The following is a 17315-nucleotide window of genomic DNA, read 5'->3' as shown; positions in this document are numbered from 1 at the left end:
CAGCAATTGACCATAATCGGCCAGAATTGGCCAACAGCAGAGTTTTCGTGTTCCACCAAGATAACGCTAGGCCACACACATCTACAGTGACTCGCCAGATACTTCGGGAGCTTGGCACCAATCTATTATCATATTTTTCTTGCATTGCAAAATTTCTTTAATGATAAAAAATTGTTATCTAGGGAGGATTGTGAAAATCGACTAGTAGAGTTTTTTGCAAATAGAGAGCAAGACTTCTATGAGAGAGGCATTATGATGTTACCTTTAAAATGGCAACAAATCATACAACAAAACGGTGCATATCCAAATCGGATATTCCGAAGCATGTTTAATAAAGTTCTATAGTTCATATAAAAATAATGAATTTATTTTTTCCCCAACCTAATATATTTACTCCTGAAGGACATAGACCCTATAAGTTGACAGTCTATCCAAGAGGAGTGGTTCACCTTCATAGAGCACTAGTTACCAATTATAGTGATGTATCTACACGGATATAGGAGTTAAATATTTGCAGATGTCTACATATTCTGTTATTACTTAGTAACCCATTACCACACTAGAGGGCTTAGTTGTAAAACAGATTTCTATGGAATTTTACATGAAGTTCTGATTGAGGTCTATTGTTTTCGGTGGTGATCAGATGATATATGGACGGAAAAATGAATTTTTGTTAGGTTTTCTTTCTAGTCTGTCTAGAGGACATAATTATAAGCCGAACATCTCGAATTTTCCTTGGGGAAAGCGATGTCTCCAACCAATTCGAATGGCTGTCATGATATGGCTGTCTTGATATCGGTCAGTTTAGATCAAATTTTGATATCGGTCAATTTAGGACAATTTTTGCCGGCTAAACGATGCCGCAGAGGATCTGTTGACCTCTAATCGGTCAATAGAGTGCAAATATCACGAAATATGTTAGGTTGAAAAGAGGGTTGGGTAATACCACCACATGTCCAACAAAAAGAAGGACATACACTTAAGCCAATTGGGGCCTGTTGTGCGCTCTAGAAATGGAAAAAAACGTTGGAATTAAGGAAAATTAGATTAAGTATCTTGGGTTTGTTGACCCCCTATGATTCTTGGAATTCTATGTTTTTTTGAGAATTACTTCAGTCTTCTCCATTCACACCCCCCAAGAATTGTTTTCGAAGGCCTATAAATGCTGGGAAATGTTCCAGCGTATCACTGTATTCCCCACACGCCCTGCACCTCCTGCTATCCTCTCATCCAATCTTGTGTAATTTAGGAATATATTTCAGCATAAACTACTAAACGACACAGTCCGACTGTACTACTGGTTTTAATGTATAGTTTTCTATGGGTATTTTTATTTGAAACTTTGGATGGGATTCAGCGCATTAATTCTGTGTGTGAGAACTGTCCCTGATTGTGAGAACTGTCCTTGAATTATATCAACACTCATACGCCTCCAACCACCTTTAATATTTTCACAGCCCTAGAAGAATTTCGTAATTTTTTTAGAGGAAAAACTGAAGTGGAACTGGTAGAAGTCGAAAAAGTGGGTTTATTTAACAGAAAATATTTCAATTATTATTAAATATTACACAATATTGTTGATTATTGAAGTTTGAATTTTAATAGCAATTGTCCACGAGTGCGTATAAGTATTTCCACAACGTATTCGCCACATATAAAAGTAACTACCTTATATTTTTCACAAAAGTAGGATAGAATTGCTTGGTTTCATGCCCTATAAAATTGACATTCCAAGTCCGTGCAAAACCTTTTTTATTTAATATTGCCACTTAGGTCTATATTTTGACTCTGCAGAGGAAAATTAACAACCGGTAGTTTATAATAATATTTTCAAATGACTTCTCACAAAAAAATATTTTATTTGTATATTTCACCCAAATATAAAAAAATCATTAATTGAAAAGGATTTATTTCCTTTTGTGTCCTTTATGTGTATATTTCGCCCAAGGATAAATATTTTATCATGATTAAATACTGTACAAATTCACAATAGAAATTATGTAGAAAAAATGTGGATCTGAAATCAAACTACGTGAATTTGATCTATATTTCATAAAATATCGAAGAAAAATCGATATTTTTCCACTCTCTAAATTTTAAAAATTAACAATTTCTTGAATTTTGTTCTCAAAAGACATCAAAATATTTCAATTTCACTTTAATTTATTGATTCGTATTGTGTTGCAATATACAACTATATCAAAACCAGATAACTTTTGCAGAAATCGTTTGCAAAGTAAAAACCAAAAGTTTAGAGGTAGCATTTTCAATTTTCATTAAAAAAAGTTCTACGATGCATTTTTATCATGAAGAAATCAACAACGAAAACAATAGACATTAAGAAATCACAGTAAACTAAGGGGGAGAAAACTTCGACATACAATAACAACAACAAAGCCGGAGAAATAAACAACAATAGTTTTGAGATGAATGTGCTTTTGATTTGTGCCATTTTTCTTTTACTACAGCAAAAAAAAAATAGAAAAAATAAAGTAGAAAAAATAGAAATGAAGAAGTAAATAGAAAACTCATTTGAAACAACAACAAAAAAACGAATGACAGAGCATCATAGCCAAATCGGAATAGTACGGAAGGAAATAACTAAGAAACGAATGAATGAATCTGACAACTGGAATACAAGTAAAACAAAACCTAAAAAACGCAAGGCAGTAGGGAACTGCAACGAACTTCTGGAAGGAAAAAAAACTTTATCAAAACGATGAAGTGGTACAAAACTCAATGACAGAAGAAAAATCGTAGAGAAAACAACATAACTTTTAAGTTGAATGGCAGCATCAGCCGAAGACGAAAGGCAGAAAGAAAGGGTTAAGAACAACAACCAAAAGCATGACAATCATAAGACAAGAAATCTAAGTTCAGTGGAAAACTATTTTTTCTTTTCAAAAAAAAAAAAATAAAGAAAATCGAACTGAGATGTATATGAAATGTTAAGAAACCAAGACATTACTATCATACCTCACGTTCACATTTTATACCTTGCCATGACAGCGAAAATAACTTTTGCCATTTTTCGAAATCTGGAAATCACAGAAAAACGAGAAATATATATATGAGACAAGGAAATAATTGAACAGGATTTATTTCCTTTTACATTGACAGTAAAAAAACACAACAACAATAACCTGAATGTTACTAATGACTTATTGTACTGGTTGTTGGAGGCAGAGAGAAAGAGACGGAAGGAGGACGGAATGCATTTGAAAAATTGAAATGTTAAAATCGAACAAGAAAGTTCTCTATAATGTCTATGCCCAACAACTGCATTTGACATGATAGATGATTTGAGTAGGCCAAAGCCAACTACGTTAGAAATGACTGCTAGAAACGATGATGACAAAACATATTGACGATTAATTAATTGCAAAAGTTAAATGAATTTTCAATAAAAAATCTAAAAAAAAAAAAAAATAAAAAAATAATATGAATCCACACAACTTGGAATAATAATAAAACATCCAGCTCCACTACGAACTTTCAATGACTTTTAGCAACTATGTCTACCAGAAGCTTTGAAAAAATATTTTTTTTAAATACAGATCTACCAAAACTTGTGAAAAAAGTCAATATAAACCTTGAAACATATCTTTAAACTAGTGAGCGGAGCAGTGTAGTCGGACGGAGCCGACCATATGATACCCTACACAACTTCCACGAAAATATAACATTCTGTGGTTCTATACTCTGAGCTTGGGTAATATTTCGCGATATTTGCATCCTCTTGACCGTCTAGAAGTCAACAAATATTACTAATATTCAGTACAGCCCTTCTAATTACTTGTGCAAATTCCCTTCACCGTAGGTTGTTTTGTGACGTTCAGCTTTCAATTGTGGTTATAGATCGACTTGAAAAACACAAAAAATTTAGTTTTCGGTCCACTTCATCCCAAAATTATTATCTGATTATCATCGAAAATTATAGGCGTTGTCCTTGACCATACCTAGATCCTCATGGAAAATTTCAAAGCGATCAGCGCTATATTTACGCCCTCTAGTGTGGTAATGGGATACTAAATAATATCTGAATACGTAAGAACCTGTAAATATTTAAGTGCAACTCCCACATCTGAGTACATACGACAATATAATTGGTATCAATTTAAAGGTCAACCACTCCTCTTGGATATACTATCAACTTCTCGGGTCTATGTCCTTCAGGATTAAATATATACGCCATAGAAAGAAATTTTGTAACTTTTCACACAAAAGTCAGGGTCCATTTGACCCGCAAAATATTCAATTATCTTTATCAAAACAGGCACGCTTATTCTTTGGCCCGATCCCCTTTTCCATGTAAAAAATGTTTGGGCCATAATTGCGGCCTCTGGAGCGACCAGAAAAACCGACAAAAATTAAGTAATTGGTCCATTTCATCCCCTAAATATTATCCGATGTTTACCAAAGAGGGTTTTTCATTGGCGAGAGCTCATCCTACATGCAAATTGCTCATCGTGAAGATTGGTCCATAACTGTGGCCTGTATCGTGTTTACAAATTATAATTGACAGACGGACGGACGGACACACATGTCTAGATCGGCTCAGCTAGTCGAGATATGACGATCGGTACACTTAAAGGTGGATCTAAGATCGAAATTTCGCGGCGTTACAAACTCATGGGGCTGCACAAGGCTATAATACCCTGACAACATAGTTGTGTAGGGTATAAAAATTAAATTGAATTTATTTATCATTTAGGGATGGGTGACGTATACATTGTGGTAGCACATATACACCATAGAATATAGTTGCTAAGTAAAAAACTACAAACCTAATAAAATATTGATAGAAAAACTGTATACCTATCAGAAGCCGTGGATTATATGAAATTATATCAAGAAACTGTAACTTAATAAATAAACGCCTCTCTCAATTGTTGATGTGGGTGGCGTATACATTGTGACGGTACTCATACGCCATGAAGTTTCTAAACTTAATCTTTAACATTTTATTTAGTACAACTTTCTGTTTGCTAAAAAAATCTCTTATAGGATCAATTTATATTCATCTGATTATCCAAGACTTTATTTAAGTTCCAATTTATATGTGTTCCCACTATTAAACCACGAGCATATGGATTTTAAACACAATTTCTATAAACGTTTAATAAAACTAGTTTACCATTTAGCGATGGGTGACGTATACGTTGTGATAGCACTCATACTTCATAGAATTTCTAAGCATTAACCTTTTTCGCTAAGTAACGACCTGCGATGTTTTCAACAATTAATATGTAATCACTTTCTATGGATACAGGCGTTCGTAAATTAATGTTAATAAATATTTAACTAAATAAGATATCGTTCTCTCTCGATTCTCTTTTAATCTTTCAATATTTCTTACATTATTAAATTATTTGATTATGAAAAAATCGATGTCGCAATAGAAAAAATGAAATTTCCATAAACACAATTACAATATTAAATGGTATTGGATTTCGTATAAATTGTGACAGTTGGATTAATTTAAATGAATAGAATGTTGGAGAATATGAGAGAATATTAACCTACGTTATCTTCAATATCTTAATATGTAATCAGTTTCTATACAGGGTTTCAATAAAATTAAAAAAAACCCAACCATTTTAAAATGATCAAACACATCATGATATAAAAATATTTTATGTATATTTAAATTTCATTTTAATATAAATATATTTAACGTTTAGTGATATGTGACGTATACGTTGTGACAGCGCTCATACGCTTTGGTAAATTAATATTAATGAATAGTTAATCAAATAAAATGGCCTTCTCTCTCTCCATACTCTTTTAATTTTTAAAAATTTCTTACATTATTCAATTTTTTGGTTCTGAAAAAAAAATCGAAGTCACAACAGAAAAAATTGGAATTTCCATAAATATACAATATCAAATGGTATTGGAGGGTTAAATTAAATGAAGAGAATGTTGTAGAAGACACAAGTATAGATTCGATGCATTTAAGACATCTTGGTTTATGGCATATTCGACAAAACTTATAATCTATGGAAAATTTTAACATTGAGTAGTATTTAACTAAAAAAAATTGATCCTTCTCTCTATATTAAAAAGTAATTGACTATAACAACAAAGTAGTTGCTTCGGAAAAAAAACAATATCAGTATATAAAACCTCTGAAACAAAGACATAAATAGTTACAAAATAAAAATATCGCCCCTAGTAAGTAGAGTTGTAATATTAAATAGCAATGGGTGGTGTATAAGTGTTGGCAGCAATCATACGCCTTTGTAGGGTAATTTAATTAATTAGAATATGTCGGTAGCACTATTTTAATTTTTTCTCGGAATTGTTATAGTTATTTTTTACAAATGTATTCACAATTATTTTGAACTAAATCTGACGAACTACTTTCAAAAATTACAAACCTGATCTGTTTGAGAAAAATCCCTTAAACATATATTGTATATGGACCGAGATATATATTTTTTTTAATTAGCAGACTGATAATATCTAATTTTAAGACTGACACTAAAAAAATTACTAAATAAATTTAATAAATATTCAACTGGATAAATTATTAAAGACTTAAGTAATTTAAGACCAAATTAGAGATAAACGACTTCGGACAACTTTTTTTGAATTGTTTTTTTGAAAGATTAAAGTTTTATGTAAAATTAAAGAAGATGACTGACATTTTGAAAACTTCTTTGTCATTTATTTTAATTAAATATATATTTGTTATGTTTAATATTCTTATTGATTTTAATGATACAATGTATAATATATATATGTCTCTGATATCCACAAATATTTACCATTCCAATTAATTATAATTATTTATTAATGTAAATTTTAATTATTACCCTTTTCAATAAATATTCTTATTAATTGTTTTCTTCTTTATCTCCCCCTTTTTTATTTTTCTTTTCATGTCTGCTGTCGTCTACTCCATGATGGTTACTTTGATGTCCTCCTCCACGATGTTTTCGATGATGACAACATTGACATCAATGCCGATACTGATATATTTCGACAAACGTTGCTCAACAAAAATCTCAATTTTTTCCCCAATATATAAAATCAACAATCATTTCCGTTTCCTGTTTCCTCAACTTCCTTCCTTATTTTATTGTTTTCCTTTAATATTTTTTACTTATATTATCATCATTGTTTTAACGCTGGCATCTGTCGCATATATTTTTTTTTTTTTTTTTTTTTTTTGCATATCATCGTTATTTTTTTTTCGTTCTTCCCCCTTTTATGTCAACAAAAACAAACTCGCTATCTGTTTGACATTCTTCTGATGTCTGCTCTCAATGGCCTTTTGTAACTCCGAATGATGACAATGACACTCACTGCAATCTTGACTCGTACATATATATATGTACTTCGATTTCGATGTTTGTTCAATGTTGCGCGCAACTTACAAACAAACAAATCCGACCAACCAACCATCCAACTTCATTCATGTCAACAATCATATGTATAAACCCATCTTAATGGCAAACACTCATACATACATTCAAACCCCCTCCACACACACACTCTCTCTCTCTCACTCACTTCCACAATGCAATCTGATGCAATAAATTGTCAATAATCTATATATAAACATATATATGTATATCTTCATATATAATTCTCCTTGTCTGGATGCCAATTCTTCATTTGTTCATTTCACATTTTTTTGCCGTCCTGCCTTTCCTTTCCGAATTCTTTCAACGTCGGCAAACATTTTTTATGGGCTTTACGTAATGTTGAAAACTCTGATTGCTCGCCAATAACAACAACAACAAAAACCTCACACAAAACCCAATATCCAACTGCTGATACTGACAATGCCAACCACTAACATTGCTACCGCTACTACTGCTACTATTCCGTTTCCAACTGCCCATCTGAATCCTACTGTCTCGACCGACTACAGCTTATAGAAAATGTCAAACGACCGATGTTTTCTGCAATCAACCCGGCGGTCTACCACCCTCCGATGGCAGTCGTTTGTCCGGTCCATGTGTGCCCACGGAAAAACGTTGTGATGGCTATTTGGATTGCCGCAATGGTCGTGATGAGGAGGGCTGCAAGGGCACCGCCTGTCGCCTGGATCAGTTTCGTTGTGCCAATGGCTTAAAGTGTATTAGTGCTTCATTGAAGTGCAATCACAAGGATGACTGTGGCGATAATTCTGATGAACAGGGATGCAGTAAGTATATGTCTCTTCACTATCTCTCTCTATATATGTATATACATTATCAATAGCTTCTTATGCCCTGCACTGCATTCGCAGCGTGTGTGCACATCGTTGATTTTCTCGTTTGTCTTGCCAGCTTGATATTTTTCTCTGGTTCTTTGTATCGTCATTTGTTTAGCTGCAACAGCAGTGGCATCAACAACAGCAGCAGCAATTGACCATGCCTTGTGGCATCCATGTGACATGACCATTGTGTTTGTCCTTTGATTTTTGTACACTTCGGCCAGTGCATTGTTTGGACTGCCTACAGACATCTGCTAGCTACTACTGTTTGTTTGTCGGCTAGGGTGTGCGGATTTAATGTTGTGGAAAATTTAGGGAATGCCAATATGAGGAAAATCCTATGCATTTTCCATCCTAGCCCATTCGGCTCCAGGTAACACATATTGTGCAGAGTGATTGGTTTTAAGAAGATTTATTTGTTGTTTAGTGCATTGGATTGATTGATTCCGAAAATTCTAAGAAAGGTATTGGAACAAAAGGGAGACAATATGGTCGTTAGGTGTGACAATGAGTCCTTTGAGGGAGCAGAAAGATAATAGAGATTGTACATTTGGCTAATTGTGATAGAGATTTCCATGGGACGTATAAGTATGAATACATTCATTAGGGAGCGTATGAGTACTTTTATAGTTTTGGAAGGAAAAATAATAATTATACGACCATGGGCTTTGAAGATATTATGGAGGTAGACATAATTTTAATCGGGCCCGAGACTAGTTTTTTATTTTGTGAATAAAATACATTTAAAGAATCTGGAAAATTTGGAAAAATTTGAAAAAAAAAGTCGCTTATATAAGGAGGTAAGATAATAATAGAGATTGTTCATTTGGGTAATTGAGGGAGCAATGTTAAGGGGCGTATAAGTAATATTATTAATGTTATAAGGGAACGTATAAGTAATATGATATTTGTTTGTATGAGAAAAATAATTATACGACCCATGTGCTTTGAAGAAATTATGGAGATAATGTTAATCAGGTCAGAGACTAATGTTTTTATTTTGTGATTTAAAGATTTGTAAAGAACCTGGAAATTTTTAATTTATATAAAGAGGTAGGAAGGAAATAGAGACTATGCATTTGGGTAATTGCGGGTGCATTATTATAGGGCGTATAAGTCATTTTATTAAATTTATAAGTGAGCGTATGAGTAATAAAAGGTAAAGTCAAACCCATGGGCCTTAGAGAATTTATAGAGGTAGGAAACAAATTTAATCAGGTCAGGGACAAATGTTTTTATTTTATTATTTATAGATTCTTCAAGAAATAAATTTAAAAAAATTCGTTTTTGAGCATGCAATATTAAGGGTCGTATAAGTAACATTATTAACTTTATAAGGGACGTATTGTTTATATGAAAAAAAAAAATAATTATACGACCCATGAGCTTAGGAGAAATTATGGATATATTAGGACAAATACAATTATTTTTATTTTATGATTTATAGACTTTAAAAGAATCTGGAAAAATGTAGTTTAAAAAAAGACCTTAAAAAACATATATTTTTGTAACTACACGATAGGTATAACTATGCCTTAAATATTTGTAAATAGTGCGAATAAAAGAAAAAAAATAGGGCTATCGAATTCTCATAGAGTAAACTACAACCTCGCAGAAAACTCCGAATATAGGTTTATGGATTGATATAGCACCAAATAACTCATCCTCCCCATTTTAGATGCCTTAATGGCCCTATCCAAATTTTACAGTCGCTACTTTAATACCTAACTAACCTAACATAATTCGACCCGACCGAACTTATGGCGATTGTTATTTATTATAAAAGTCCACATCGACCATCAAGGAGTTTTTGTCGTCTTTCTGACCCACAAATAAGGAGTTTTAGTCCCGGTCCATTTAGAGTTGAAGACCATGTTCTCGACAGGTTTACCCTATGTGTATTTTTCTTCATTAGAGCTAACTTTACCTTCACACTCTATCAAGATTTATTTAATTTGCCGGGCTCTTGGTTCTTTGCTGAAATAGCCTTTTTTGGAGATCAAATGGGTTACGTCTTAAATTGATTGCCTTCTGCGTACAACGCCGATTTTGAGTCAGGAGGATCATCTCATACTTTTCGCACTCATTTTTTTATTTTGAATGATTTTATTCGACATTTTTCCATACAGACATTTTATTAGATTTTTCGAATCTCATACTGAGGTCAATTATCTTTAAGTACCTTTATTATATTATATTTTCATGAAAATGCGGTAGCGTATACATTGTGACAGCACTCATACGCAATGCGCTACGTTATGTATATTGTATGAATCTCTAAACGATACCCTAAATATCTTTAAAAAATTAAAATTTTTGGAATATAACTTCTTGTTTAGATTTTCCAAAAAAATATCCTTTTAACCTTCAAATTTTATAGCCAATTCTGAGGTCATTCAGTTACTGTGGAAATTTTAATAAGCGTCCCTTTATAATCCTATACTTTTGCCTCACATTTTTTCATTTTGAACGATTTCATACGAAATTTCTCCATACTGACATTGTATTGGATTTTTCGAGATTCCTATTGAGGTAAATTCTCTTGGCGTATACGTTGTGGCAGCACTCATACACAATGTATTTTGCGTTAAATACATTGAATAACTTTCTAAACAATACCCTAAATATCTTTTAGAAATCCAGAAATTTCGGAACATAATTTCTCGTCTATATTTTCCAAAAATAAAAATTTAACGTTCATGAAAATATCCTTTTAACCAAACTTCATCGCCAATTACGAGGTCATCCAGCAACCTGCAGAAATTTTAATGGTTTTGATGATGGGTGGCGTATAACATATACGTAACGTTACTTATACTCTATTTGAAAAATATTAAATATAATCACATATTGGACTTAAATTGACTATAATATGGAACGCCATTCATTCCCCTGAAAACTCTATAACATTATAGGGGAGTAATGATGAATAGAATTCTGAGAATTCCATACAGTAAAAATTCGTCCAAAATTATTCATATTTCTTCCATAATTTTTAGATTGGTTACTGGAATGACTGTCACAAAGTTCAAGTCCCTTTTAGCAAACAAATTCCATTTCTAATCCGCTAAATAGCCTTCTAAAACAAATAATTATTATTAATGGTAGATTGCGTATACGTTGTGACAGCACTCATACGCTATAGAACATATTCAGAATACTCAATAATACATTAGAGAAACTTCTCTCATGTCAAATAGCGTTACATGTACACATACAATTCATTCAAAAATATTATGGTCATCTTTAGCTCCTTAGAATTTTTAAGAATATTTTTCAAAAATGTCAACATAAAATGTTACTGTATTTCTTTCGCTATTCCTTTCATTTACTGTCTCTATTGTTGACAATAGAATACCTGTGAAATAAACTCGTCTATGTATGCAATAAATTGAAAATGTCAAACTTTATTTGCAATCCATTTAATGTACAAATGGGTATGCTACAACTGCACCCTTGTTAATGGGTGGCGTATACATTGTGACAGAACTCATACGCTATGAATAATATACACAATAATCTGAAACCAGTCGTGCAATCCAGCAATGCATGCGAGAAAAAAATGACTGCAACTCATAAGATAGACACGTATACATTTCCATGTCAAGAATTTTAAAATTTCATATGGCATGATCAGTTCGCAAAAATTATAATTGCAAAATTCTGGGAATTGATACAAATATTGCATTGCTAGTAGAAAAGTGTAAGATTTTTCTTTACGATATTTTGCCTCAAAACATCCACTAGTTACTACGAATGTTCCAAAAAATGTTCGTCCACTTCATTCCCAAAAATTTACAGATCTTCTCCTTACAATATTCCGTTTGTCGCCATTCTAAGCTCGTTCTATTATTTCATTTACCTGTTGTTGACAATTGAATTCCTGTGAAATATGTCCACCGACGTGTGCAATCAATTGCAAATGTCAAACTCTATTTGTAATCCATTAAATGTACAAATGCAGTGGCAAACGTATGCTACAAAAGCATTACTTCACCTTGATGGCATGTGGCGTATACATTGTGACAATACTCATACGCTACGAAAGCTTTTAACAATGAACGTGAGTTCAAAGGGAAAATTGCGATAAATTCCTTTAAAAACAGACAAAGAAATATTGATGTTTTTTGTCTGCTGAACAATGGTAGGTCTTAAAATCGACAGACTAAAGATAAAAAATTAAAAAAAAAACTTTAAAAAAATTCAAAAAAAAGTTGATTTGTGATCTTCAAAAAAACAAAAAATCAAAGGTTATTTTACTTAAGGTTATTTTACTTAAGAGAATTAAAAAAATTATTTACGATAATGTTTTTAAAAGTTAAATTTTTAAAATTAAAAAAAAATCGCAAATATGTTGACTTGTGAACTTCAGAATAAGAACAAAAAGTTATTTTTTTACTTAAGGGGACCCCCTATTCTCGGGGTCAAAATTACACTAATTCAAGAATGTCCCTACAAAATTTCAAAAGAAAATCTCAAGAACTCTTGAAGATATAGCCGATTTATTGTGTCAGCATCAAGTGACGGCTAAAGGGCTTCTCAAACTTTAAACGCGTTTTTCTCTTTGTGAATGGCGGGCACTATAACTCAAAAACTAATGACCCAATCGATTCCAAATTTTTACACGTTTCTCTGCGAGTGTATAGCTATCGTATGAACAAGGATAAAGCCAATCGGTGGTTTTTGGTAAAAAATCCTAAAATATTCCTAATTAAATTCCCAAATATTTCTTGTGATATATCGAACCTTTGTCTGAATACCGGAGGTAATTATTTCCATTTTTAGCTTTTGCTCCCTCCCACCATAATCTTGCCTAACCTACCTAAAAATAAATTATTGCATATATTAAATAAACCACAATACCTTTGTGTGCGTGTCATAATTACAAAAAGGAATATAAATCGAACTAATTATCATTAACTAAATGTCTCCAACACATATATTCATAATAGTCATAGTAAATTATTATCATTAATAACAATTTCCCACACATAACCGAAAAGCTTTGATTTATATCACGATTAAAGGATAATAATTTTATTGTTGTTTTGTAAATGGCACATTAGTTTTCACAAATAAATCATATGCCAAAAAACACTATTTTGATATATAAATTATACGCATGGATTATAGAGCCTAAAGGATTTTATTGGTTGTGACAGCACAGCATTTTGAGTTAAATACTTTGTGACTATCTTTACACTTTTCAAAACAAATTGAAATGTCAAAATTTTCGTTTGTAATCCATTAAGTTAAATTATTGATATGTCACTCGTCAGCTTAAATAATGGAAATTCCCTTTGATGATGGATAGGTGGTAGAAGGTGGCGTATACATTGTGACAGCACGTATACGCACCAAAGTGGCACTTAACATAATTGTTAATCGGAATGTAAGGGGGAAATAAGAAATAGAAATGACATATGTGGAAGATTTGGTATTTCCTAGACTCCTAGGACAATCTGAGGTAACTAAAATCACGCTAAATATAAATTCAAAATGTTATCCCGTGGAAAATATGTCTTAAAGGAAGATTGTAGCATGAAAAAGTGTACACCATTAATGTCCATAGAAAACTTTTTTTATTTCGAACACTTGTCCTCTTTTCTCTCCTTCAAATTAAAATAATTTGTATTACCACAAAGTCAAATTAAATAAAATAATTGGTATTCATCCTTCAGCAAGTATCCTCTTGATTGAAGGACACAGGAAAATGCACTTGTTGACATAATTCCCTGTCATTACAACAGTCAAGAGTCTTCCCTGAATGTCAATCAATGTCATAACCCAACATCGTTTCGTTTTCGTATTTTCATTTTCTTAATAATTTCCGATGCAATTACAAAGTGATTATGCAAAGAATGCACACAGCTGTGAAAATTCAAATTAAATATTTAATTTTTATCCACTCCTCGTCTCTTGTCACACCTGCCATTGGAAAAAAATGCAGGTGTGTTTGCGTACGCAGATCTTTATGCGTAATGACAATGCTGTCATTAACATATTTTACAGCAATCATCGCCTCCGCACACCTTCATTTTCTTAAAAATTCACAAAAGGCAACAGCAGCCATGAAAGGATGAAGGAATTGATGAACATTAGGGGTGTCCTCCGAAAATCTACCATAATTTTAGTTATTTTTCAAGGCTTACCAAGAGGCGTGGATTTTTAGAAATATTTTTTTAAGGCTCACCAAGGCTTTCCCACGGCTTGGATTTTTTAAAAATATTTTTTCATGGCCTGCCATAGTTTTTTTTTCGAGACTCCCTAATATATATGAAATCCTTTGTGTGTGTCCTGCATTGCAGCACGTTGCCACGTTTATACCCCTGCAATAAAATAGCAACAATGTCCACCATTTCGACCCTTATTATTATTCTCACAATTTTGCATGTTTTCTCACCCTCCCCCCAACTCTCCTCCCTCTCTTTTTATTTACAGATTTCCCACCGTGTCATCATGGCCAGTTCCGCTGTACCAATGCCCTGTGTATACCCTCGAATTTCTATTGTGATGGTTATCATGATTGTGCCGATGAGAGTGATGAAGCCAATTGTACAGCGATTGCATGCCCCGATAATAAATTCCTTTGTCCGCGAGGCGGTGTTAATGGCACCCCCAAATGTATACTGAAAACACAGCTGTGTGACGGCAAGCGTGACTGTGAGGATGGCAGTGATGAGGAGGAGGCATGTTGTAAGTATTAAATGGCGATACGATTAGCGATGAATGCGGGAATATTTGATCGTTTTGTTTTTTCCGCTAATTTTTGTTTTCCAGCTACCTCTTCATGTCCCGCCCTGAGTTGTGAATATAAATGTGGTCCCTCGTTGACGGGTGGTGTTTGTTATTGCCGTCCTGGACAATCATTGGCTGCCGATAATCGTACATGTGTGGATTTCGATGAGTGTTCCGAATGGGGCCACTGCGACCAGTTGTGTACAAATACCGAAGGATCCTATGCCTGTTCCTGTACCCATGGTTATACCCTGATAAATAATGCCAAATGTATTGCTCCTGATGCCAACAATTTACAATTGATATTTGCCCATGATAGGGCTGTGGTGCGTATGTCCTCACATGGTGGTGATCCACGTATTATTGCCAATGCCAGTGCTGCCTCCGGTGTGGCTTATCATTACCAGCGTAACACCCTCTATTGGTCAGATACCAAGACACGTAAGGTCCAAAGTTTACCTTTAGATGTGTTTAGCAGTGCTATACAACCTTTGGATTTAACACTACCCGGAACATGGGCTCCTGTGGCCTTGGCCGTTGATTGGGTTGGTGATAAAATTTATGTGGCGGATTTGGTGGGACAAAAAATTGATGTCTTCGAATTGACCGGCAATTGGCATGCTGTCGTTTTGGGTTCCAATCTCACTGGACCAGCTGATTTGGCTTTGGATCCCACGGCGGGTTTGATGTTTGTTGCCGATGGTGGCCAGGTATTGAAGGCCCATATGGATGGTACCCATGTGAGATCTATTGTTTCCGAGGCAGCCTATAAGGCCAGTGGTGTCACTGTGGATATCATCTCAAAACGTGTCTTCTGGTGTGATTCCCTATTGGACTACATTGAAACGGTCGACTATGAAGGTAATCATCGTGTTATGGTATTGCGGGGTCAGCAGGTACCCAGTCCATCACGTTTGGCATTGTTTGAAAATCGCATCTTCTGGACAGATGCCACCAAGCAGGGTATTATGTCTGTGGATAAATATGCTGGTCCCACTTCGATCCAGGTGACCTATAAGGCCAAGGATATACGCGAACCTAAGGGTATTGTGGCTGTACACGCTCTGAGTCAACCTAAGGCCACAAATCCCTGCGGCACCAATAATGGAGGTTGTAACCACATGTGCATTGTCACCGCCGTCAAGGGAGCCAATCATTTGGGTTATCGCTGTGCCTGTCACACAGGATATCAACTGCAATCGGATTTGAAAAATTGTAAAATTGTCAAGGAGTTCCTAATGTATTCGCAACAGCGATTTATCAAAGGAAAAGTTTTGGAACCAGTTATCGAAGGATTCAGTGATGCCATCCTGCCGGTTGTCTCACGTCGTGCCCGTTTTGTCGGCTTGGACTTTGATGCTCGTGATGAATTTATCTACTACTCTGATGTCCTGCAAGATGTTATCTATCGTGTCCATCGTAATGGCACGGGACGTGAAATTGTCTTGGCCTCCCAGAATGAAGGTGTGGAAGGTTTGGCCGTAGATTGGGTGTCGAAGAATCTTTACTACATCGATTCCCGCAAAGGTACCCTTAATGTGCTCTCTACTCGCAATGTCACCCATCGTCGTACCTTGCTGAAAAATCTGAAACGTCCTCGCGCCATTGTGGTGCATCCCAATAAGGGTTATATTTTCTTCTCCGAATGGGATCGTCCGGCCAATATTACCCGTGCGAATACTGATGGTTCGAATTTGCTGGTCTTTAAAAATGTTACCCTCGGCTGGCCCAATGGTTTGTCCATTGATTTCAAAGAAGATCGTGTCTATTGGTGTGATGCCCTGCTTGATCATGTTCAACATTCGAAATTGGATGGTACGGATATTAAAACTGTCAATTCCCGACTGGTGCGTCATCCCTTCTCGATTGTGATACACAATGATTGGATGTATATCACAGATTGGCGTTTAGATGCCATTATCAGGTTACACAAATTGACCGGTGAACAGGAGGAGATGATGGTTCGCGAACCTCAAACGAATCGGCTGTATGGTGTGAAAGTTTATAGCCATGATGTCCAAACGGTCTCGGATGCCCAGCCTTGTCATTTGGATAATGGCAAATGTGAGAAAATATGTTTTGCGGTGCCGGCAAATGATACTGGAGTATTGCAGGCTAAATGCTCATGTCCCTATGGTGAACGATTGGCCGACGATCAGGTATCATGTGTGGTAGATGAAAGTGCAGAACCCCCAGTCCAGCCGTGTCCCAATTCCTGGGATTTCACCTGTAACAATCAGAGGTGTATACCCAAGTCCTGGGTATGCGATGGCGATGATGATTGTCTGGACAACAGTGATGAGGAGCAGAATTGTACAAGTAAGTGGGAGGATAATTTTCCGAAGTTCTCAATATTTTTCAGATA

General features: G+C 34.5%; 1 protein-coding gene across 1 annotated transcript in view; it reads left to right on the top strand.

Moving 5' to 3' along the window:
• LOC133322628 (low-density lipoprotein receptor-related protein 2) overlaps positions 1–17315 on the top strand; it is a 46349-nt gene that overhangs the window by 15571 nt on the left and 13463 nt on the right. The window contains exons 3-5 of the mRNA XM_061531625.1: positions 7886–8161; positions 14654–14908; positions 14993–17269. Coding sequence (XP_061387609.1) covers positions 7886–8161; positions 14654–14908; positions 14993–17269 — 2808 coding nt within the window. The remainder of the gene's footprint in view (positions 1–7885; positions 8162–14653; positions 14909–14992; positions 17270–17315) is intronic.

The sequence above is a fragment of the Musca vetustissima genome, unplaced genomic scaffold (genome assembly GCF_032173495.1).
Source record: "Musca vetustissima isolate MV318-11 ecotype Yass unplaced genomic scaffold, APGP_CSIRO_Mvet_v1 utg148617, whole genome shotgun sequence".
In the NCBI taxonomy this organism is placed as follows: domain Eukaryota; kingdom Metazoa; phylum Arthropoda; class Insecta; order Diptera; family Muscidae; genus Musca; species Musca vetustissima.
The sequence above is the reverse complement of the archived record's forward strand: the minus strand, read 5'-3'. Positions and strand labels throughout refer to the sequence as shown.